The 25,000-nt window shown below is 36.8% G+C and overlaps 1 protein-coding gene across 1 annotated transcript in view; it reads right to left on the bottom strand.

The window, feature by feature from the left end:
• LOC137616434 (acetylcholine receptor subunit alpha-like 1) overlaps positions 1-25,000 on the bottom strand; it is a 910,421-nt gene that overhangs the window by 33,687 nt on the left and 851,734 nt on the right. The window contains exon 8 of the mRNA XM_068346182.1: positions 3,920-4,066. Coding sequence (XP_068202283.1) covers positions 3,920-4,066 — 147 coding nt within the window. The remainder of the gene's footprint in view (positions 1-3,919; positions 4,067-25,000) is intronic.

The following is a 25,000-nucleotide window of genomic DNA, read 5'->3' as shown; positions in this document are numbered from 1 at the left end:
AAATGATCCTTCATAACATTGGACGCTCTGAGAAACGCGCGGCAAGATCCCTCAGAATAATGTTAAGGAACTCTACACACGACTTCTGCTTTTCTTGCAAATGGAGGTACCTAGTACCTCACTAATGTCACCATGCAGTGTAAATTACGCTGTTCAATGCTACGCAGAAGACATACACAGTGGCAGACCACGTCCGAAAGTTGTGCTGCTCATGTTCCGACGGCGTGCTGTGACTTAGGCTAACCAACCTACTGAAAACAAATCTATGAAAAGTTTTCTTAAGAACAATACAGCATATAAAAACAGACTTTGAGTAAACTTATACACATTCCATACTGCAATATGATATCGAGTCACACGATGGGACAAAATATGATTGCGTCACAGCACAACTTTCCGAGCGCCCGAATGCCTTCTTCCTGTCTTCTGGCACAGTTCATCGCGGCCTCTTTCGGATATTTGCGGGGGTGCAGCGAAACCTCCCATTACAAACACATTCTCATGTCGAATAATACACAGAGAAAGTTAAATGTTAACTTGCAATAAATGCGTCACTAACCAGGGTTCAGTTCTCTTCAGAATCATCAAATGAAAAAGATCGTGTTAAAAGATACAAATGAAGGAAAAATAATTAAGAATAAAATCGGCATTATCATAGGAATGATAAAACTATATTCCTAACTTGCATTACATGCAGAACTCTGAGGGCTGTGGTGACGTCAATAATCATGATGCTTCATAGATTCGTAAATGAAAAATGCAGCTGCTCTGCTGGTATCCCCTCAACCAGCAATGCCACGGCTGACACTTCTCGGTTTGAGGAAAATCAGCGAGCGCCTACGGGGAGGCGTTTGCCTATATGAGCTGATTTCTCAATGGGTGATCTAAATTTTCTAAAGAACATGAATGACCTTAAATACGCAAACACTATTCACTTTAGAATAGATATCTTTATAATATTAAGCACAACTACAAGACGGAAGAAATTAATCAGCCATTGAGAAAACAAAATCTAGTCTACCCTGCAGTAGACTCGTTTTCAGCTGATGACGTCACACTGCTCCTCTGGGTCATTATTTTGTTTACCTTTTAAGACTGCTGTTGGGCCACACAGGGGATATGGGAAAAAGAGAAGATATAATAAAGCATAAGCGTCACACATTTCATACACCTATTTTTTTTTTTGTTCTCTATATCCATTCCTTGTTCAAAAATAAAATTAGGCCTAATATTAGCCCTCTTTAGAGACAGGTTACTCATACAAGGGAGAAATATTTAGGCCCCAGGGGCTAATTTAACGACGGGGTTTAAGTACGTTTTTTAAAAGAATAATAAAAGATGCAAAATGAAAAGCAAGATAGGGCCTACATCAGAAAACAGACGAAATAAGATTTCGTTTGCTTTATAGTAAAAAAATCTTCATTGGGGAAGAAAAGGAATGGCAATTAGGATTTATTTTTTCATTTCCAGAGCTTTTATAAGATCAAATATTCTTTTGCCACAAACGAGGAGTTTAGTAAAAGTGCTGACATTCTACTATCTTTAAGGATTCTGTTTCTATCAACTTTATACTGTACATTATATGTATATATATATATATATATATATATATATATATATATATATATATATATATATACATATATTTATATATATATATATATATATATATATATATATATATATATATATATATATATATATATATATATATATAAGTATATATATATATATATATATATATATATATATATATATATATATATATATATATATATATATATATATATATATATATATATATATATGTGTGTGTGTGTGTGTGTGTGTGTGTTTGTGTGTGCGTGTGCGTATGTGTAAACTTTTGTCTGTATGGCATAGTCAGCGTAATTATCAACATAAAATAAATGTTTTACCATAAGTAGAAAGAGAGTAGAAAAAAAAAACTTTTAAAAGTATTGATATTAAAATCTTATTTATCGACGCCTCTAAAATAAAATAAAACTATGCCAATGATCTTCACGAATTTGATTCAAATCCGTGAAGACCAATAGCCCTTGACAGCAGATATCTCTGAAACCTTATCAATGAACAAGGAAGGCTATAAAATATATACACATAGTTCTTGTAAATGCATGTCTGCGTTTATCTCTTTAGTTCATGTTTCCTGATGGGCTGGGGGTCCTGTAAACCAATCTCGTACCAGCCAAAACCAGATGAAACCTCAAATTGAAAGGCAGAATGTTATTCTTTAATTATAGTTACAAAAAGTAAGAATTTTGTCTTACAAGAAAAGGTAGGCGTATATCATTAATTATATCAAATGGGGAATCGTTTGATTAGATATGAAATGTAAAGGATAAAATTTTACTTTTGCTTAATAGATTAGAAGCAAAATTTTAATTTCTTCTACAAAAAATATGATAAGAGAATTTAATTCTTACACATGAAGTCTATTTAAAATACTACATTAATAAATAATTTCCAGCAATCGTCAATTCAAAGTTTACGTTCGTAAATATAAGTTTGAGCTGATATAGTTGGTTTACAGGAACTATTGTAACTGTTCAAGGAACTGTTATGAGGGACCAAAAAAGTATCGTGTGAAAGGTGGTGTGAACTTGTACTGTAAAAAATGTCTCCAGTTTACTTTATCCATCCAAGAAATTTATTGAGAAATCGTTTCATTTATTCATTATTCATTTATTCATGCATTATCGTGCTTATGAGGCTCCAAGCATTGTTTATTTTATTAAGATGTGAACAAAGCTGAACGAAACAAATCAAGACGTTTATTATCATTTATATAACAGAACTCAAACACTTATAAAAACATCCATCTATTAAATTCTAAGAAAAAGCCACTTAGATCTTTGAACAGTCACAGATTTCCACCCATCGTATTCTGTGGTACAAATATTTTGAGAAAAAAAAAACATATCTGCCAGAAACAAATGAACATCTACCATAAACAAAGAATAGATATTGACACTACGCTTAAACATCTTTAGGCAGCGGAAAACAAAGCTCCACACTAATTAAGTGATGCACACACAGCAAAAAGCAACATTTAATACAGTTATTGAATTAGAAAAAAAAAAAACAATAAATAAAAATAAACTATATCATCATCTCTTAACTGTAACAAATATTCTATCTATATTTTCTACGGGATATTGAAAAAAAAGACAGAATGATTTCTCTTACTAACAGGAGGATATTTAAAAAAACTCTTGTTATCTTAGATGGATTAAACTAAAATATTCAATGCATCTGGTCTATCGTAAACAGTCTAACGTCTACATAATACATGGAGAGATATAAGTCTACGTGGTTGCTATTTACATTATATTTTTTTTATTTAATCTTTGAAGTAAAACATTATTAGATGGTGTTTGCTCCCCAAAAATACTCTCCTATTAATATACCATCTGCAATAATTTAGTTTCTTTAGTTATTTCCTGTGTTTAAAAAATATATATTTTTTCCACAACAAAAATGAACCTATTTTTTTATTATCTAAAAAAAGTTTGTTTTCATCTCTGAATCTGTTTGGTCATATCAGTCCCAATACATATAAACTACCAAGGAAAGTTTACTTTTTATATTAGCTTATTAGAATTCTTATTAGGAAAACATATTCTATGGCCCTCATAATCTACAATAACTAAATAATTCTCTCTCTCTCTCTCTCTCTCTCTCTCTCTCTCTCTCTCTCTCTCTCTCTCTCTCCTCTCTCTCTCCCCCCAACCTACTTATCTATTCAAATCTAAATATATGTATCAGATATCAGTTCACTTCCCAGGGCCGTCCTCATCTCCTATAATTATCTCCCTTTACCCAACCTAAGCTTCTCAAACCCCCCCCCACCCCCTCCCCCCATATAATTATCTTACCGAGACCCGCACTCCTTCCTTACCTGTGTTTGTTGAGCTGATACTGAGGTCTTTTCATGATGAGCAACCTCGGCAGTATGTGAATGAACACTCGCCTGACCCAGGGCGCCATCTTGTGAGTCTGGGGGGACCGAAAGTGCACGTTCAGCACCAATACGGTCACACATATACTGCGGAAAAGAGAAAGAAGAATAGTTAGGAGTCACGATAAAAAACTTCGACAGTTTTGATGAAGTGAGAGATGTAAATCAGTCACTGTAGTGGTTCCATCATAACACTGGTTAAATGTTGAAATGTAAGACTGTTTTACGATTAATGTTAACATAAAAATTAGGGGAGCACCAGTTTTGGGTTGAAATATAAGGTAGTTGAAAGCCAATGAATTTGATTAATCAAAATAACTTTTACCTAGGGCTAAAAGGCCAACAAGACGGTTACATGTTTCATGAATATGCAACCATTAATATCACTGCTAATCTTGAATTAATCAGATGATCCACGCATTACAAGAAAAGGAATCCTCTATAAACACAAAAAACGAAACTTACGAGAAAATTGATCAAAGGCCAAGGCGACATAGAAACCAAACAATAAACCACAGACTCAGTTTAATCATACACCCAGACTTGCACTAAAAGCAAGCTATCAAGGAATGCGACAAAAATTTCTTTATTACATTGTTGGTGTGTATGTGAAGTTGCAGTGTTTTGAATAGGACCAGTGTAGTCAACATTGAGCCTTAGAAACGTTGTCTCCTACTTCAAGAGATGGAATTTTACCGAGATGATTTCGGAGGGAATAGACTGCCGAGAGACTAACCTTTTATAAATATAAATAAATCACATATATATATATATATATATATATATATATATACATATATATATTTATATATATATATATATGTATATATATATATATATATATATATATATATATATATATATATATGTATATATATATGTGTGTGTGTGTGTGTGTGTGTGTGTGATCAACGCCTAAGGCCATCTACATGATGCTAGGACCAGAGAATGACAGGCAATGGCTGCTGATGACTCAGCAGCCAACACCCCATCACTAGCTCACATGGACGGTGAGGGTGTAGACACTAGTAGAAACTACCGAGCTTGAGCGGGGCTTTAATTCCCATCTAACAGATAACAGAATGCCAGGCATGGCCATTTCCAATAGGTTACTGCAATAAAAACCATTATGCTGCGCCTCCTGGTAAATTTGAAAGCACGATCGTGAAAGTTGAAATCAGCACAAAGGAATAAAAATCATGTCCTATTTTTCAAATCCATTCAACACCATAATATAAAAGGTATTATTCTCAGATGATTAAAATTTCAATGTTATAAAAAAATCTAACATCATGGATTTTAATTTGCAATTAATACAATAAAGAAAAATATTTAATGAAAATAGAAAAACAATAATAACAATGCACGCAAAAAGAACGAGAAAAATCTTGAAGGATTAAGGCAATTATAAAAATTTAGAAAATCAGTTTTGTCAATAGACGGTGATTAAGAAACGGACAACGATTTGATTTGGTTTACATAAATTTATCAATTGGCTTAGCACTGGGACCGGGGATGGCATTCAGCACTAGGATACAACAAAACAGTTGCACTGCGAAGAAAACGTTCAAAGTGATTTGTCAAGACAGACATAAGAAAGACAGTGGGAACGGAGGTAAAGTAGCCCATTAAATAGTGGGTGCAGTTTGGCCTTGAGCTAAGAGTAGAGTTCACCTATGGGGAAGACCGATGTCACTACTTCCAGTGGGGATAAAAAGGCTAAGCTTAATTGGAGCTGAGCAGAGGGAGAAAACACATTTCCGAATAAGTTGATAACCACCCTATGTTCTACAAATTTGTAATGACTGAACTCAAAGAACTACGGCAATGTAATTGTTCAGTGGCTATTTTCCTCTTGGTAAGGACAGAAGAGACTCTTCAGCTATGGTATGCAGATTTTCTAGGAGACGGACTTTCCAAAATCAAAACATCGTTCTCTAGTCTTGGATAGTGCCATAGCCTCTGTACCATGGACTTTCACTGTCTTGGCGTATAATTCTCTTGCTTGAGAATACACTCGAGCACACTATTCTATCTCATTTCGCTTCCTCTTGTTTTTTTAGAATGTTTATAGTTTATTTATTTAAGATTTAGTCCGATGTTGTTACTGTTCTTAGAATATTTCCTTTTAATTGTTAATTACTTCTCTTGTAGTTTCCTTATTTCATTTCCTCACAGGGCTACTTTCTTTGTTGGACCCATGGGGCTTATAGCATCCTGCTATTCCAACTGGGGTTGTAGCTTAGCAAGTAATAATAATAATAATAATAATAATAATAATAATAATAATAATAATAATAATAATAATAATAATAATAATAATAATAATGTCTCAAAATTTGTATAAAAAGAGAGTGGGTTACACTCCTACATTTCGGAAACCAAAATGCAATAAAATACAACAGACTTTGGAGATCTGAGAGAATTGGAAAGACATATTTTCGTGTTTTTATGTAGAACTGTTGATGGGAATGGATTCCAGACAATATTTTTTATTTTTGTAAAATAAAGATGAGAGATGATTCTAAATCTTCTTGCAATGCTCTTTATCATTATATACATATCATTATATATACACACATTATATATACATTATATATATATATATATATATATATTTATATATATATATATATATATATATATATATATATATATATATATATATATATATGTGTGTGTGTGTGTGTGTATGTGTGTGTGTGTGTGTACTTATAAACACACAGATAAACGATTGCACTCCGGAGAGGCCGGGTGCCAGGACCATCCCTCAGGATGTTTTTTGCTAACTTTTTTTTTTTTTTCTAACTGACATTTCCTGATAACCTGTTTCTTGGGCTATGTCAAGAACATAGCGACCACCCTCAAATCGGGACCGTTCTGACATAGGGGGCTAAAACCCCCCGTTTCACACTATGCTCAACTCCACCGCACATAAATCTACATTAAGCCTTATATGGGGCTAAAAAATATTCAGACTTTCATGAAATTTTGTAGGGACTATTGCAATATATCAAGTAACATATGTAAAGAGCAAAAATGAGAATATAATTATATATATTTTGAAAGCAGTACAAAATGTACAGGCAAACCGGTAAAATCTGGGTTTTAACATATTTTTCTTTGGAAACGAAGTCCTCTCAGGGAAAAAAAATAATGAACCTATGGGTAAATGCTTCATACAAAAACTTCCATATTATATAATCTTTCATTTGAGTCTATATTCGCAGTTGTAGGTAACATAACAGAATACACAGTGGTAAATAACACACATGATTTTACAAACTAGAGAAAATACAAATTAATAAATGTCCACAGTCCACTATTCATGAGAGGTCTACTTGCATACTGCCTGTATCAAATGTACTCATTCAAGCTTAAACTGAGTCAAACTAAGCTAAATTATACTGTTAGCATAAGTGAATGGCTGATTTTATCTACAATTTTTTTTTTTTTTTGTAGAACTGAGAATTATAGATTTTTTTTTAATAAAAAAAAATCATGTCAATAGCACATGATTGATCACAGTCTGATTCATCATCTTCATCCTCGTTTTCATCAAATTCATAATTATCACGATCATCACTTGTATTGTAATTATGACACTTTGCTTCGTCTCCTTCCTCATCTACAAATACACTCATGAGATCTTAGGAGATGATGTTTCCCTCAAACCATAACGGTTCAAGTTTATTTCTGTCAGAATTTATGTGAAAACCAAACTCCTGAGGAAGTTTTAATTTCGGATACTGTTCATGAGCTCTACTCCAGATGCACACTTGGTAATTAACTCTCTTCACATGCTGCACAAGAAAACTTTTGCATGGGGGAGACTTTGCAAACATCAAAAGTGACTCTTGGCCGTATACTCGTAACTATGGTTAATTCACTGAGTTTCTTGGCCTTTAGTTCTCGGACTTCATTAACTTTCTTTATTCTGTAACCAAAACCATACAAATGGCATGTGAATCCTTCAATTAATCTCATAACATTCACGTCATCAAAAACCAATTGCTTCCCTACTTCAGAAAAAATATCAATGGGCTTTGTATTTCGGCTCAAGAGTTTGATCGATTGTATCTTTCCTCTGTCTTTGAATGTTGAAGTACAATCTGCACCAGTGAAGGCATGAAGAGACAGAGGGCTGTAATGTTGTCTTGAGAACAATTTTCTGCAAACTAGTTAATGTTGATGAGTCGTTCTCCCATATTTAGGGGTATGGTGACTGTGAAATATTTAGCATAATAGAGAAGAATAAAAAAAAAAAAATATATATCATTGTCCTATGTCCCAACTCTCACCGTCATGATGTGTGGTAGTTCGGTCTGAATATAATTGATACAAATGATAAGCCATACATCAGTTTCTTCATGGCTGGAATATGCTTCAGGCAACTGCAGTTTGAAAGCCTTTCTCTCAGTTACTGTCAATTTATAGGCTTGAACTCCCTCAGTGAAGATCATAGTTTTTTAATGATATTTTTTGTCAGATCATCAGAGCCCCAGTGGCGATGTAGTAGACTGATGAAAGATTTCTTGTTGTCATCATTTTTGAGAAATGTTTTATAGTCTATGGGACGGTGAACTGTGTCCATCAATTATGAACCGAGCACCACAGCTCATCCGTTTTACTCGGCCGATTTGGGAGAGATGAGTTTATCAGCATATGTGCCTGTGCTAAATATTGTCTTAGCCGCTGTAGGTATATTCTGGGAAATACGTTAGGATATACAGTAGTTTGCATTGTAGGGGCATCTCTTTAATACATAGGGAGGAATTCAGATCCCAAATTAAAGCACATTCATTTGATGGAGGGAGCTTTCCATTTTTAATATTTTTGATCACTTAATTCATTCCTTAATCTTTGTTTGTTTATATAAAGTATCCATTAACTGTTGTATTGGATTTCTTTCTTTGGTTACAATCCTATATGAAACAGCTCTGAACGACATTGTTTTGAGCTTGTTTCTCTTGATGGGTTTGAATAAAGGAACATATTTTCACAAGGCAGTCGTTTACAAATTCTTTAGATGATTGGCCTTTACTCAATGCGTTTAGCACATCATGCCGTATTCCTTTAGACATTGATGCTCCCTATGATAGACATGTCAAAGTCTACGAGATTTCAAGTTGAAATGGGTTGATAAAACTCTGAATTGCTTTAATTGTTCGTAGCAATTGTTTCACGTGTGAAAAGTACCAATGAGTATGATATGCCTTTTGTACTTTTTCTGGTTCACTCCATATCAGAGGGAAGTTTTTCTGGCAAACACTAAGATCAAATGTTGTAATTGTGTAATCTTGTTCTACTTCGGATGATGCTTCTTGACTGCACCTAAAATATTCTTGAATTGTTTTGTTGTCCATAATTGTTGAATTAATCATTGGGTGATACAAAATAGTTGTGGTACAGTTTGAAGTATTGTCAGAACTAGGAAGAGATCCTGATATATATATATATATATATATATATATATATATATATATATATATATATATATATATATATTATTACTTAATAAGCTAGAACCCTAGTTGGAAAAGCAGGAAGCTATGGGCCCAGGGGCCCCAACAGGGGAAATAGCCCAGTGAGGAAAGGAAAAAAGGAAAAATAAAAAAATATTTTAAGAACAGTAACAACATTACAATAAATATTCCCTATATAAATTATAAATACTTGAACAAAACAAGAGGAAGAGAAATAAGACAGAATAGTGTCCAAGTGTACCCTCAAGCAAGAGAGCTCTAACCCAAGACAGTGGGAGATCATGGTACAGAGGCTATGGCACTACCCAAGACTAAAGAACAAAGGTTTGAGTTTGGAGTGTCCTTCTCCTAAAAGTCTATTCTACCATTACCAAGAGGAAATTAACAACTGAACAATAGCAGTGCAGTAGGTAACCCCTTGGGTGAAGAAGAATTGTTTGGTAATCTCATTATTGTCAGGTGTATGTTGACAGAGGAGAATCTGTAAAGAATAGGCCAGACTATTCCGTGTATGTGTATGCAAATCTATATATATATATATATATATATATATATATATATATATATATATATATTATATACATATATATATATATATATATATATATGTATATATATATATATATATATATATATATATATATATATATATATATATAGATTTGCGTGTATGTGCGTGTGAAGGTACCCCATTCAGTTATCAAGTGAGATGTGAACACTGTTTAATTTAGGGCCTGTCTTTAATTGGGTCCTTTTTATATTCCAAAAGAATCTTTGTCAAATAATTTTCTCCCACCCGTCTCCTCTTCTCTTCGTGTTTCCTTTTCATTTATGCCTTCAATCTTATATGTCTTTTCATTGATTGTTTAATTGGCCGGATCCTTCGTTCTTTTCCTCCTCTATCCGTAAGCTAACTTAAGTTTTGACGTCCAGATTGCGCATCAATCTTTTAAGGGTCCTGGTGAGGGCAAAAAACTCTTTCCTCAGAGTATTCGTTTGATCAGTTCCTCTCCTCCTGCCGGAGTGCTTCTTGGTCGACTTTCCTTTGAAGAACATCTTGAAGGCGTTTCATGACGGCGGAACTCAATTGAACTAGAGATCCCTTTGCAATTAAAATATTTTTCTTTTATAACTATTGTGGGAGGTCTCTCGTTCCTCAAATTGCCCCTCCTGATGATGATGATTTAGATTAACCCGCTTATATATAAGGCGGACCACGGGCTCTTGCGTTGGCAGCCCGTAAGGGGAAACGGAACGTTGGTTGTATCTTTTAAAACCTGAAGACGGACGGATGATGAGGATGACACATAATGACCACCGAAGCTGGAGCCCGAAGCTCAAATCGGGGGAGCCGTAAAGCAGACATCTCCGATCCTAAACCCGTTCCTTCGTCCGTCCTGTATAAATTTTTTCTTATAAGAGTGCCCTAAAAGGGAGATATCCAACTGGGGAGTGCCTCTTCTTAGAATTCCTTCTTTTTAGAGAGAAAAAAGAAATTAAGGCAGATTGAAGAATTTTACATTTTTTTTTTCTGATCCTTCAACATTTTCTACTTCGGTGTAGTTTCCGCCTTAAGGCCGATTCACACGACCCGTTTTCTTTCCGACAGGCTGGCCGTCGGTTAACCGGCGTCTAGCTTTCTTACGTGTATTCAAATGCAACTGTTCACACGACCCGTTAGGCTGACGGCGGCTCTCGGACGTCAGCCGTCCGAGTCGGCTCGGCTTTCTTTCCAAGAAACCTCGTCCGGTTTGACGGCCATCAGCCACCCATCCCAACCAACGGCTGGATGATGTTTTGTGTGAACGAAGACTTGTATCGTACCCGTTTGTTTCGTGACCTACAAACCCTTACTTCTCCTCATAGTATAGAGTCAGAGAAATTAGTTAGTTTGTTGTTGACACCATGTATTAGAGGTTAATTGAAATTTTTCAAGGGTATGAGGAGATGTTTGACATGACAAACAAGATGTATAGAAATAATTTACATAAATAAAAGATATGGAAAATGACTGGAGAGGCATTAAATAAACCAGGTGAGTTTATCATAATTTTAATATTCTTGGCATGGTGCATAAAGTATAATGAAGTTGCATAACTTATTTTATCAACACAGTTATCAACCAACATCTTATAGTGTCCAAATTATCGTAATTTACTCGGTAAACGGATACGGATACGGAACGCCTCGTGTGAATGTAAAACATTTCGACGGAGGTTAGCCAACACACCGCCTGTCAGAAAGAAAACGGGTCGTGTGAATCGGCCTTCATTCTGCAATATCTTCACTTTTGGATCTTCAACATTATGTGCTTTACTTTTTCATTTCAAATCCGCCCTATTGTAAACTTTCTTTCTTCTCTCCCGTTCTCTTTTCTGTTTCCCTCATATTCCTGTATTTTATTGTCCGAATCCTTTCAAATAAATCAATTATTAGTCTTCAAGATTCTTGTTTTGCTTTTCCAGACTGCCTTCCTGACTCCAATTGTTGTTGATCCCTTCTTGACGAGGTATTTTGGTTTTCTTTCAAAGTCACAGACAGAACAATTCTCTCAACTTTCTCCAAAGCAATTTCTGCATCACCCCAATACTGTTTCTTTTCTAATGGTCTCAGAGGCAAGTCAGAGATGAAAGCTTAGAATTGATCAATAAAACGATCTTTTTACCTTTTCTAAGTTACATTTCTGCTCGAAGAGGAATGACAATTTTAAGCCGATTTGGGAATTTACCGGAATTCCACATTTCTCCTCACACAGAGACTTAGAAATTTTTGGAGCTCTGACAGAAAAGAATTCAATTTTTCTATTGAAGATGAAAGACAACTTTGAGTCGAACAAGGTGTTGGCAGAGTTTTGAAGACTATTTTGGATCCTGGAGCCTTTTAGGGATTTACAAAAGGGGCTTCATGTGTAATAAATTAAAAATAAGCTAGATACAGAAACTCCATATTGTTGGCATGGCAGGGCTTCCACTAGCCCGGCAGGGTTCTCCTCTTCCCGGTGGGCAGGCAGGGCCCCTACCCCGTTCCCGTTGGCATGGGGGGGCGGGTTCCCCCGTTACCGCTGGCACGGCGGGGCTCCCTCGTTCCCGCTGGCACGGAGGGGCTCCCCTGCTCCTGCTGGCACAGCGGGGCTCCCCTGTTCCCTCTGGCATGGCGGAGCTTCCCCGTTCCCTCTGGCATGGCGGGGCTTCCCCGTTCCCGCTGGCACAGCTGGACTCCTCCGTTCCCGCTGTCATGGCGGGACTTCCCCGTTCCTGTTGGCACGGCGGGGCTCCTCTGTTCCTGTTGGCACGGCTGGGCTCCCCCGTTCCTGCTGGCATGGCGGGGATCCCCCGTTCCCGCTGGCATGGCAGAGCTTCCCTGTTCCGGCTGGCAAAGCAGGGCTCCCCATTCCCACTGGCAGGACAGGGCGGGGCTCGCCCGTTCTCACTTGAACTGCGTGGCTTCCCCATTCCCGCTTGCATGGCAGGGCTCCCCTGGGTCCCCCTGGCATGGTGTGGCGGCCCCCGTTCCTGCTGGTACGGCACGGCTCCTCAGTTCCCGCTGGCACAAGGTGGCTCCTCTGTTCCCGCTGGAACAAGGTGGTTCTGCCATTCCCACTGGCACATGGCGGTTCCCCCGTTCCTGCTGGTATGATGTGGCTCCCCTGTGTCCGCTGGCACCAGGCGGCTCCCCAATTTCTGTTGGAATGGCGCGGCACTACTGTTCCTGTTGGCCTGGCTGGGCTCCCCCGTTTGCGTTGGCACAAGGCGGCTCTGCCATTCACACTGGCACACGCCAGCTCCCCCGTTCCTGCTGGCATGGTGTGGCTCGCCTGTTTCTGCTGGCATAAGGTGGCTCCCCCATTTCCACTGGCAGGGCGCTGCTCACCCGTTCCCGCTTGCACAAGGCGGCTCTGCCATTCCCACTGGCACAAGGTGGGTCCCCCGATGCTGCTGGCATAGTGTGGCTACCCTGTTTCCGCTTGCAAAAGACGGCTCCCCCATTTCCGTTGGCAAGGCGCAGCTTACCCATTCCCACTGGCACAAGGCGGCTCTGTCATTCCCACTGGCACAAGGCGGCTCTGTCATTCCCACTGGCACAAGGCGGCTCTGTCATTCCCACTGGCACAAGGCGGCTCCCCCTTTCTTCTTGGCATGGTGTAGCTCCCCCGTTTCTGCTGGCACAAGGCGGCTCTAACGTCCACACTGGCACAAGGTAGTTCCCCCGTTCCTGCTGGCATGATGTGGCTCCTCTGTTTTCGCAGGCACAAGGCGGCTCTGCTGTTCACACTGGAACAAGGCGGCTCCCCCCTTCATGCTGGCATGGTGTGGCTCCCCGGTTTCTGCTTGCACTAGGCGGCTCTGCCGTTAACACTAGCCCAAGGCGGTTCCCCTGTTCCTGCTGGCATGGCGTGGCTCCCCTGTTTCCGCTGACACAAAGCGGCTCTCCATTTCCGCTGGCAAGGCGTGGCTCGCCCGTTCCCGCTGGGACAAGGCGGCTCTGCCATTCACATTGGCACAAGGCGGCTCCCCTGTTCCTGCTGGCATGGTGTGGCTCCCCTGTTTCCGCTGGCACAAGGAGGCTCCCCCATTTCTGCTGGCAGGGTGTGACTCGCCCATTCCCGCTGACAAAAGGCGGCTCTCCCGTTCCTCCTGGCATAGTGTTGCTTCCCTGTTCCCGATGCCCCAATGCGGCTCACCCATTTCCGCTGGCAAGGCGCGGCTCACCTGTTCCCGCTGGTATGGCGCGGCTCCCCCATTCCCGTTGGCAATGATCGGCTGCCCCTTTTCCACATGAAAAAATCTACAAAACACTCTAATTATATATAGTATGTAATATACTCTCTCTCTCTCTCTCTCTCTCTCTCTCTCTCTCTCTCTCTATATATATATATATATATATATATATATATACATATATGTATATATATATATATATATATATATATATATATATATATATATATATATATATATACATATATATATGATAAATTTTGCACATGTAGACGTGTTTTTCCTATTCAAATAAGCCATTTATTTTTGATACATTAATGTCTGGATTCTTTTAACGACCATGGGATCAGAGCCCCAGGCGAAATCACACAAAGACAACAGCTTCTGACCGGCCGGGAGTCGAACCCTGGTCCAGTAATCAGTTACTGATTACTGATTGACTAACTGATAGTACTAATATTCTCTCTCGATCTAATGGGTCCCTCTAACCACAAATTAATGTAAACACAGTTTGTAGAATATAAGCACGAATTTCCTCTAGTGGATAAAGAACGTCACTAGATTTGGTGTGCCATACATTAGAAGTGTCTTGGTTTCTCTGTAGGCATTGAGTAATCTAGTGTGGAGCTCAAGACGAACTTCTTTGATCCAGTCATCTCTCACAAATCATAAGCAGAAAGAACAATTGTTTTCAGTGATTCTAAAGATCTATAAAATATCAGTGTATCTTTATATGGGGGGGATGAGAAGTCAATGCTGTTCTTCAGGTCAGAACAGTGTTCAATCTCCAACAAGCTTCTTCATTATTTTTATTGTATAGATTCTCATTATACATATTTCTAATGTGTATAAAGTTTTAGAACCTGACCTGTGTGAATAACTTCATAAAATTGCACAAATGAGAAACTGCTTTCTCTATACATCTTTTCTTGTCTGATGCTTCCTCAGCTTCTGTGATGGTGTAACACTGCTGAGCTAGCCTACTCGTCTCACTAAATACTGCTTCGGTCAGCATTCATGAAATTGGGCCTCCCTTGCGAAAAGATCTAGTCATCTTATGTTGCATAGTAAATTTTCATCATTTAGTTCAATTTCCCTTTCTTCAATATTTTTATATGCATCTGGGTGGATATTCTGTAAGCTATGTCTATTACCTAAGGCAGTCTTTACCTTGTCACCTTTGCAAAATATACAGTATTTATCAAATATCACTATATATCATCTTCTTTGTTGGCAGCTTGTTCGCTTACATTTAGCATTTGTTTTTATGCTTGACAATGTGTGGCGACCAATTAGAAAAAAAAGAAATAAAATAAACTCTCGTCGGCAACTTTCATGATAAACACGTTAATAAATAAATGAACAAATGAAAATAATCAAAATTAACTTCTGACCACAGATAAACAAATACCTTTAAGTTTTCTATAAAAAAAATTTAAATGCACTTTATCCTGTATAATAAGTTTGGAAATTGTCAAGAGAAAGAACCATCACTTAATTATTTGGATTTATCAGTTTGAAACGGATAGAGAAGTTTTGGTATTTATTTCAGTAAAATGTAAACTTTGGCTATAAGAAACGTCTTCATAGGATCAAATGAAAGCGTATGTAACAAATAAGTATTCATAATGCAATATTTAATTATAGATTAGTTATTTTTTCCCGAGAGGACTTCGTTTGGAAAGAGAAATATGTCAAAATCAAGATTTTTTTTGGTCTGTGTGTACATTTTGTCTTATTTTCAAAATATATATTAAACTATTGTTATTTTTGGTCTTTACACATGTTTCTTGATCTATTGCAGTATTTCCTTCAAAATTTCATAAAAGTCTGAATATTTTGACCACCCATATAAGGCTTAATGTAGATTTATGTGAGGCGGAGTTGAGTGAAGTGTGAAACGGGGGGTTTTGGCCCACTATGTGAGAACGGCCCCGAATTGAGGTGGTCGCTATGTTCTTGACATAGCTCAGTACATAGGTTATCATGAAATCGTGAGTTAAAAAAAGTTAGCGGAACACATCCTAAGGGGTGGTCCTGGCACCTGGACTACAAAGGCAGGTGGACATAACCAGAGATGCCCACAAATTTCTAAATAACACAAAATTTAGAAGGACATAAACAAGAAATGCCGAGTTAATAAACAACTAACAAACAAACACACTAAAGTTTTTATTTCGGGGTCTATGCAGACCCTTTATTGCTAACAATGTTACCCAAAGTTTTCCTCTCAAACGTAACATGAGCCTTTCAATAGGCCTCATTTCCATTTAGGCCTACCATATATACTGTAGATGTTCATTTCTAGGAAAAAAGTGATAGCATATGGGGCTGGAGAGAGAAGGGGTAGGGGGAGAGGAAGGTTGCCACTACGCTAAAATTCGAATGAAAGATCGTTTGAGAATTCTAATTACATTAGATGAAAATCAATGCATGGGTACATTCTAATTACTGTTAAATTTGATTGATGAATGACTTGCTTCGTTTCTTCATTTTAATCGAATATTAATTTTCTCGCTTGTCTTCACATCCTCATCTCATTTACTATTTGAGAGCATAGCAATCGACTATTTCTCCTGTACAGGATTTAATGCTTAGGTTTTCTAGGAAAAAGATACAAATCCTTCCTGGAATAATCATAGGTCTACTGGGTTGCAAGACGAGCGACCTATTAGTGGAGAGAGAGAGAGAGAGAGAGAGAGAGAGAGAGAGAGAGAGAGAGAGAGAGAGAGAGAGAGAGAGAGAGAGAGATACTTCAAAATCATCATGGTTCAGGTAATTCGCATCGTTTCGCAAGACACACAAAAATGAGAACAAACACCAAACTGGTAATAACTTCGAAGTTGTTTGGTAGCGTCAACTTGCATAACAACGAGAAAACATAATTTTCAAGACAAATCTCACCTGCAAAGAGATCTAATTAGCAATTCATTCCAAAGTTAAATTTCAGGTGCGAACTGCTGCGAGCCAGCCCAAGTCCCAACATTGCAAAATATAATTAAAACTGAGTTGCTTTGATGTGCAAATATTCTTTGCAGCAGTCATAGATCTGATTAACTGCACTCAACGACAGACGCTGGAGTGCTTACCATAGACTTAGTATTTACCCAGAAAAAAAAAAATGCTGTTTACTGTTAATGTTTCTCGATGGGACCTTTCAGACGGTGCAAGGTAATCAGTGAGAATATTTTCCAAAAGTATCTAACAAACAATAGTTATAAAACAAACAGAGTCTTATTTCCTACCGACAATATTTGGATCGAATTTATTAATTTTGGCCATTTGCCAGGGCACTGGGGCCCGTAAGACCGTTCTGAACATAAGTGTAACTGGGGAAAATCCTAAGAGTTACAGCAAGAAGTAAAAGCTAAAAGAGCATGGACAGCGAGGTAGAGGAAAGGAAGCACGAACGTAGCTATGGAAGAAAGCTAAAAAGTGAGTGCATCTAAGGTCAAGAAGGCCGACAAAAAGACCCTAATTTAATGCCTACAGGGAAAGCATATTAAAGAAAGAAAGGTTTGATTTTAAATGCTCTTCATTTAAGTGGCTTATATTTCCGTATTATTATTTTCTTGTTTACCTTATAAGTTTGGGGTTTCTGCTTTAATTTTCTAGATTGTTTTAGTAAATGTTGCCTATAATTCTTATCAACTGGGGATACTATATAATTATCTTATCAAGACAGCTACCTAAGAAGCTTATCATACAAATACACATTGCCTTTTTGTGTACATACCAGTAGCCGATGATTCTTAATTATAAAATAACATTTCCTCTTTATAAATATGCACTTTATATGTAAATTTCCTCCCATTCCACCTTTCATTATCTCTATATGCGTTCAAATAAAACATAAGATTCGTTGCGAATGCAGGATTTAATGGTCATGTTCACACAAATTTTGACGTAATGCCTCTAAATGACATCTCTCTCTTCCAGTTACACACACACACACCGTGTATATGCACACACAAACACACACACATATGTATATATGTAAATATATATATATATATATATATATATATATTTAAATATATATATATATATATATATATATATATATATATATATATATATATATATATATATATATATATATACAAAGTATATTATATGTGTATGTATGTATGTGCACACAAACACGCATTTATGTACATATATGTGCAAATACCATGTATATCATGAGTCCATACTTATAAGTTAAAGAAACGATTACTTAATAAAATTACATGCAATTGAATATACAGCATAAAACAGGAACCAAATAAGCAAGAAGTTACATAAAAAAACGCACACATAAATATTTATATGAAAGCTGACAAGTTTCCGGATGAGACATAACCCTTCTAGGCGCCCTTCACACAGGAAAACCGAATATACTGTAGTTGTCCCCTATTTCGCTCCACAGAAAAACCTTTCAACTCCTTAACGAGGTTGGATTTGTAAGGGGAGGAGATAAATGTTCCCGTCCAGATTTTTCTTTGTTCATATTTCAGTCACTAGATAAGATGCTTCTCTGCTTGTGTGATTTCTGTTTATTATTATTATTATTATTATTATTATTATTATTATTATTATTATTATTATTATTATTATTATTGTTGTTGTTGTTGTTGTTGTTGTTTGAAACAAATTTCCATGAATTGAAATATTAGTGTTTGAAATATTGAAAACACAAAGGAAATTTTACGTCACATATAATAACAAGAGCAATCAGAGATTTCTGACCCCCGCCAATGGTTAATGGAGTCTTTCATGTCCTACGATCTATCTGTGGTGGAAATTTCGTCAAAATCCGTCAAATAGTTTTGGCGAAAAAGGCAAATCTGGATCTACAATCCGTATCCGGATTATCTAAAAAAAATTATTGGGGCGTCCATGACCTAAGATCTATCTTCAGTGAAAATTTCGTTAAAATCCGTCGAGAAGTTTTGACGTAATCTTGTCCACAGGCACACAGACAAATAAAAAAACTATATGTGGTGAAAATTTCATCAAAATCCATTGAGTAGTTTCGATGTTATCTTTAAAATGGCAAAAAATGCAAATCTTGATCTGGATCATCTCCAAAATTTAATGGAGTTGTCCATGACCTAAGATTAATCTATGGTGAAAATTTCGTCAAAATCCGTCTAGTAGTTTTGACGTAATCCTGTCCACAGGCACAAATAAATAAACCGACTCGATCGCATTATGTCCTTGGCGGAGGTAATAATAATAATAATAATAATAATAATAATAATAATAATAATAATAATAATAATAATAATAATAATTTCCCCTATATAATAAAGAGCAAGTGATTGAACACACACACACACACACACACACACACACACACACACACACACATATATATATATATATATATATATATATATATATATATATATATATATATATATATATCCTGTGTCGCTAAGGGAAAGAGCAGGAGTCATACCTTACTGAGAGGGGGCACCACGAGAGGTACACTCTGACACCACTCTCCCACAAATTGCCGAACTAACAGGTAAAGGGGGAGGGGGGTGGGAAGGGTTGAATCTGTGTGTGCATATCTACCTTTAATATTTAGACGTCCTATTTGACGGCTCAGGTTTACTATTAATAATAATAATATCAATTAATCTGGAACGAGTTCACTTCCATGAAAATACTACGAATATGAGGTTTCATCAGACATGGAACGAAAGGAAAGCCAAACACAAAGGCCTTTGAAAGCTCTGCCATTACCTCTTTAGGACAAGCAAAAAACCTTGGTTTGAGTCTCATTATCCGTTTGACTTCCAGGATTTGGTCCTTTTCAATAGATGTCCATCGAAAAGGTGATAGTGTGTGATAATCGAGATGATAAAATACACGGTAATATGGCTACTTTAGCGTACGATGAGCATATCGGAAACGTACGATAGTCGAACTAATGAAACTTCCCGGGGGGGGGGGGGGGGGGGGGGACTGGCCAACTGAGGTTTATCAATAGTTTATAAAAGAGTCAGAGTATGAAATGAGTTTTGTAATTTGGTCCATATGACGCAGTGTTAGGGTCAGGGTGCCCATTTCCACACCCAGGTGTAACTGAGGGAAACCCTGAGTTGCACCATTAGGTAATAGTAAGAGGTAAGATGTTAGTAAACTTATATATTCACCTTCATTTTAGGAAATACTATCACTATTAATACTACTACTAATACTGAAATATAACAATTAATAATGACATCAATAGTAGTGGTTACGCAAAAAGGATTCAACTTAATCTTGTTCGAAATAACTTATTTCCTCTTCATCCTTTTTATTCTTTGTCTTTCAATTGTTTCCTTCTACAATAGGATGACCTTCTCTTTTTTACGTTTTTCGGTCCTTGTTCCGACACGGTGTTGCGAAATATGAAATGGAGGGCTAAATGCACGGCTTTTTAATGCAGTAAGAAAAGCATTAAAGAAAAAGATATTTATTACGCATGAAAAACAATAAATACAGCCGTTTCTAGTCCACTGCAGGACAAATGCCTAAGACATGTCCTTATTCGTGTATGGAGTTTGGCCAGTTTCATCACTACGCTGGCTACTGCGGATTGGTAATGGTGGGAGACTTGTCTGATCGTTCACAGCAAACCAACTTAGTATGGGTGGCCCTGACTATTACAGCTTTGCTAATCATGGCGATACACAAACCCTTTCATCACATTAATATATCCCCACTCAGCGAGGGCAAACATATGGCCCTAAAGAAAGAGAGAGAGAGAGAGAGAGAGAGAGAGAGAGAGAGAGAGAGAGAGAGAGAGCCTTACCTTATTGCCTTATTTTTTGTTTGGGTTCCCCCAGGTCCCTCAGTGTGAGGCACCTCGTATATCCACCAGAGAGTTGCTAATGCATCATCCGGTGTATTTTGCATCTTCCAGTCTTGGATGGTCTGGTATGCATCTTAGGTATTTATCGAGCTTATTCTTAAACACATCTACGCTTACTCCTGATATGTTTCTTAGATGAGCTGGCAGCACATTAAATAGTCGCTGCATTATCGATGCTGGTGCGTAGTGGATTAATGTCCTGTGCGCCTTCCTTAGTTTTCCTGGTATATTTTTTTGGCACCATTAATCTACCTCGGATTGCTCTTTCTGACATTTTTAGCTCCATGATGTTTTCAGTAATTCCTTCTATTTGCTTCCATGCTTGTATTATCATGTAGCGTTCTCTTCTCCTTTCTAGACTGTATAGTTTTAAAATTTGCAGTCTTTCCCAGTAGTCAAGGTCCTTAACTTCTTCTATTCTAGCAGTATAGGACCTTTGTACACTCTCTATTTGCGCAATATCCTTTTGGTAGTGTGGGTACCATATCACATTGCATACTCGAGTGTACTACGCACATAAGTTTTGTAAAGCATAATCATGTGTTCAGCTTTTCTTGTTTTAAAGTTTCTGAATAACATTCCCATTTTTGCTTTACATTTAGCCAACAGTGTTGCTATTTGGTCGTTGCATAACATATTCCTATTTAACATTACACCAAGGTCTTTAATTGCTTCCTTGTTTGTGATTGTCTCATTATTAGGTCCCTTGTATGCATATACCATTCCTTCTCTGTTTCCATAATTTATTGATTCGAATTTATCGGAGTTAAATGCCATCCTATTTATCTCCGCCCATTCATATATTTTGTTTAGATCTCTTTGTAGTGAGTTCCTATCTTCATCACAAGTAATTTATCTACTTATTCTTGTGTCATCGGCGAAACTTCTCACTACGGAGTTTTCAACATCACAGTCTATGTCTGAGATCATAATAACAAACAGCAGTGCAGCTAATACCGTACCTTGTGGCACGCCAGATATTACCTGGGCTTCATCTGATTTCTCGTCATTTGCAACCACTACCTGTTTTCTGTTTTGCAGGAATTCTTTTACCCATTTTCCTATCTTTCCCACAATATTATGCTTTCTCATTTTTTTCTCTAATATATTATGGTCTACCTTGTCAAAGGCTTTTGCAAAATCTAGATAGATCACATCTGTGTCTTTTGCATTTATCATATATTTGTATATGTTTTCATAGTGTGCTATCAGTTGGGTCTGTGTACTTATTCCAGGCACAAAACCCTGTTGACCTATATTGAACAAATTATTTTTAACCAAATGGTTCATTATTTTCTTTTTTATTACCCTCTCATACACTTTCATAATATGTGATGTTAGACTAACAGGTCTATAATTGCTTGCCTCTAGTCTTGATCCACTTTTGAAGATAGGAGTTATATAAGCTAATTTATGTTTAACATATATCTCGCTCATATCTACACTTTGTCTTAGCAGTATTGCAAGCGATAGTGTTTGCAGTTTTTTTTAACAAAATCGCTGGAACTCCATCTGGTCCGGCTGCCGATCCCTTTTTAATTTCGTTTATAGCCTTGACAATATCTGCTTCATTAATATCTATATCCGTTAGATATTCAACATTTTCTTCTCTCATTTCTGTTTCATTATTCTCATTCGTAATTCTTGGCGTGAACTCACTCATATATTTTTCTGCTAATATGTTGCATATTTCCCTTTTTTCATTCGTTAGCCGTCCTTCAATTCTTAGAGGGCCTATTTCTAATCTCCCTTTATTCATCTTTTTTGCATAGGAGTAAAGTACTTTGGGGTTTCTTTTTATATTTTGAAGTGTCCTTTCTTCTAAGTCCCTTTTTTCATTTTCTTTCGACTGTATAATCTTTTGTTCTGCATTTTCTATCTTACTTTTTATTTCCATCATTTTCCACACATTTTTTTCTTTTGCAAGATTTTTCTTCCACTTTCTAATTTTCTGAAATAAGATCCTTCTGTCTCTTGGTATGCACGTCTTTTGTTTATTGTTTTTTTTTCGGTACATATTTTTCAACAATTTTCTCCAGTATATTGTACAGTATGTCCGTATTTACCTGTATATTATCACTTACAAATACATTTTTCCATTCTTTATTCAGTTCTTCATTTATTTCTGACCATTTTATATTCTTACTGTAAAAATTATATTTTCCATATCCATCCACTTGCTTTGGAATGGACTATCAATTCTATGACATTGTGGTCTGAAATTCCCGTGTTATACACTATTATTTCTTTAACATAATTCACCTCATTCACAAATACTAGATCTAGGACATTTTCCTTTCTTGTTGGAATGTGGTTTATTTGTTGCATATTATGTTCTAATAGCATATCTTGAAGCTTTTCAAATTGCCTCTTATCTTCTGCGCTACTATTACTCTCTTTTTTATATGTATACATACAACCACTTTCTTCTATCCGTTCTTTCCAATCCACGAAAGGAAAGTTAAAATCTCCGGATAGGAGTATATTTCAGTCTTTATGGTTTCTACATATATCATCTATTTTTTCTATTATTATGTCAAACTCCTTAGTATTTGGGGGTCTGTAAACTACAATATTCACTAATTTTTCAAATTCAAATTCTACCGCAATCAATTCACATTCTGTGTTGCTGTATTTTTCAGACTTTTCCTTGATTTATGTCTCTTCCATATATTGCAGTTCCCCCTTGATTCCTATTTTTTCTGTCTGATCTATAAGTTTGGAAACCCTTTATCTGGTCATCACTGCCAGTCTCTTGGGAATACCATGTTTCACTTGTATTTAATATATCTATTTTTTTTCAATTTGGGTTAGTTCTTCTAAGAACTCTATTTTCCTTTTAGAGTTACTCGTGACTAAACCCTGTGCATTCATCACTATTATGGTCTGTGTTTCATCCCCATTATTTAATATTGGTAATAATATGGATTCTCCCATGCTTCCTTCCTGTTCTGATATGATGTTCTTTTCTTCATTTCCCGGAATTCTGATATTAAAAAAATCCAACTTTTCTATTATATTTGCTCTTTCGCCTTCATATTTATTTTTGTGTGTGTGTGAGAGAGAGAGAGAGAACAGGGAAAAATCTTTACGATAAAAGATTAGAAAGTTGAAAAGAGGAATAAAATGTCTTGATCCAATGGAAGATACTCTATTTCCTCTTTCCATCTCACACGAATGACTTTATTGGGATGCCAAAGTTGAGTCAACTTTAATATACAATCTAAATGGATGGGATGTAAACTTATCTAGCGCGGGTTAGCTTGATTCAACAGAAAAGGGGGATAGGAGTAAAGGGGATAGGGATAAAGCGGATAGGAGTAAAGGGAGCAAGGGAAGATAGTAGGAGTAGGATGAGTAAGCATGAATGGAATTAGAGGAATGTGAGTTGGAGTAATGTGATCAGTAAAACTGCAAACTACAAGAATTGGAACTAAGCATGGACGTGTACGGGCAAGAGTAGGAAAGAGACAGAAGAGAATGAGAAAAAAGTGAATATAAAGAGACGGAAGAATGTGTGTATGAACAACAGAAGATGGAGAAAAACTAGACGCAACAGTGAGGTCTTTTTGTAGGAAATTACAATACAATTCCACGAAAAGGGGATAAAACTAGTATCAACATATTTTGAGACGATACGAGCAGGAGTTAGCGTAAGAGAAAAACAGAAAAAAAGAGTAAATATAAGGATCAGGATAAAATAATGACCCTGGGGGAAACCTGCATTAAAATGCAGTAACTGAAGGAAAATGAACCTCGGAGGAATTTCCCCATCTATTATGAATCTTTTATGAGCCATTACCAGCGAGGAGAGCAAAACCTGGCGGAGCAAATGAGCAAATCAAATGAGCGTAAACTAGCTGTAACATCACATGAGATACTTTCCTGTGCCCGAGGCCTATTTACTCGGGTCAGAGAGAGAGAGAGAGAGAGAGAGAGAGAGAGAGAGAGAGAGAGAGAGAGAGAG

Source organism: Palaemon carinicauda, chromosome 22 (assembly GCF_036898095.1).
Source record: "Palaemon carinicauda isolate YSFRI2023 chromosome 22, ASM3689809v2, whole genome shotgun sequence".
NCBI classification, from domain to species: domain Eukaryota; kingdom Metazoa; phylum Arthropoda; class Malacostraca; order Decapoda; family Palaemonidae; genus Palaemon; species Palaemon carinicauda.
The sequence above is the reverse complement of the archived record's forward strand: the minus strand, read 5'-3'. Positions and strand labels throughout refer to the sequence as shown.